General features: G+C 39.0%; 1 protein-coding gene across 1 annotated transcript; it reads right to left on the minus strand.

Moving 5' to 3' along the window:
• Window positions 1–290: 290 nt before the first annotated feature.
• On the minus strand, window positions 291–887 carry PHALS_10323 (RxLR-like protein; the record flags this gene model as incomplete). The annotated part of the gene is made up of 1 exon (XM_024725727.1): window positions 291–887. One exon carries the CDS (start codon window positions 885–887, stop codon window positions 291–293), a length of 597 nt encoding a protein of 198 aa, XP_024576474.1.
• Between the last annotated feature and the right edge of the window lie 915 nt (window positions 888–1,802).

Raw genomic sequence — 1,802 nt, forward strand, 5'->3', positions numbered from 1 at the left:
CGAGTGGCTTGTTCAGCCTCAGTTTTGTAAATTTTTGACATTTTCAAAGCTTCATTGGCGTAATGACAATGCATCTTTTCCTCTTGTATAGCTGTAATATATAAATGGTTAATGATATCGCGAATAGAATGGCGAAGATCATTTGTCGCCAAAGGTGAGACTAAGAAGTTCTTAACCGTAGCGGCGGCTTCGAGTAGGTAAGCCTGGAAGGTTTGAATGGCTCGAAGTTTATCAGTTTCTTCAGCATTATAGGCAACATGGGCGAGTTGTGTGACTGCTTTGGCTTTCGCTTAAAGTTGGTCTAGTGTGGATTTGGCATCTATGGCGAAGTTAGCGGCATTGACGGAGAAATAGTGGAAATAGTGGGCTATTTGGTTCCATGCCTCAGCTTTCGCGAGATGGTGCTCGTAGCGTATCAGGTTGTTTTTCTCCTGCTCAGTAGCTTCAGCACTTCTGAGTTCTAAAGCTTTCGAATTTCCGATTGTGTCTTCAAAATTGACCATGACTTGCTGAGATTTTGCAACGGCGTCTTCATAATTCTTGGTGCCGGAAGAGCCAACATGTTCTCCGAAGGAAATCATATTGTTCAAGCCACTAACACTTTTCATCTTGAATTTATTTAACCACAAGATTGCCTCAGACACATCGTTCCCTGCACCCTTGAGTACTCCAGGTGAAGTGACGCGCTCTTCTCCAGCCACTGGAGATTCCAGTTGATCTCCGCTCCCTCTAAGAGATCTTCTGGGCAACGTCTTTGTGTCAGAATCACTGACTGGCAACTTGTCATGGTATTGCGTTATATCAGACTTGATCTGGACAGATTCAGCAGCTGTGCGAATGCTACTCGCGATGAGGATAGCAGTGGCCACGTAAAATGCACCTCGCATGAGTTGAAAAGATTTCGAACTTGATTGACTTTTTTGATTTATGTGATTGTCAACTACCATTGATTGACATGTTAATATTATTACTTTTAGAACTCATAAGAACATGTTAATTGATTGGACACATCATAGCTTTTATACCCATCAAAAATTTGATTGATTGGTCACATCATAGCTTTTATACCTTATACCCATCAAACGCATTGTTGATTGGTTACTATCATAGCTAAGATACTCAGACGCAATGATATGTGGACATTTAACATAAATAAAATTATAGACATTATAAATTGCATTGACTCATTCAGTGAGTGAGAAAGCGCTTAATAAAACGTTCAATTTTTAGGTCTCACGCCTCTTTTTATATTCTCTCATCATTTTTGGTTTTATGTTTGAGTAAAACGTAATTGTACTTTCGCTGGTTCTTGCATTAGCAAACAAGTTGTGTGTTTCTTGATGTCAAATGTCTATTCCCGAAGGAACCACATCCTTGAATTTGTCATTAACATATCTTTTATGAGTATGGCATAGCCCTTTTGGTTGGGTCTTTTGAATATATCAAACACAAATAATACAAAGAAAACAACGCTACACACTCAACAAATTCAATTTGCTGCACGTTTAAAACAAGGCATCAGATCATCTGACGAAACTCGGACCATTATATAGTGAAGATGGTTTTCTCACTTTGTGAATACGAATGATTACTGCGTGTTGTCTATTCGTCTCGTAAGAAAGAAATAATCTGTTAGATTTGATAGCACTAGTCGATAATAAATACGATCAGTCCTTACAAATCAGCAGTCATATACTACGTAATTAATTGCTAATCACACTGGTGTGCATCACAATGAAAGTTGTACATTGGCACAGCAATCTGTATACGGTGTTAATGCTAAGGTCGGAGCTTCGGCTTTG

The sequence above is a fragment of the Plasmopara halstedii genome, assembly GCF_900000015.1.
Source record: "Plasmopara halstedii genome assembly, contig: Scaffold_470, whole genome shotgun sequence".
NCBI classification, from domain to species: Eukaryota; Oomycota; class Peronosporomycetes; order Peronosporales; family Peronosporaceae; genus Plasmopara; species Plasmopara halstedii.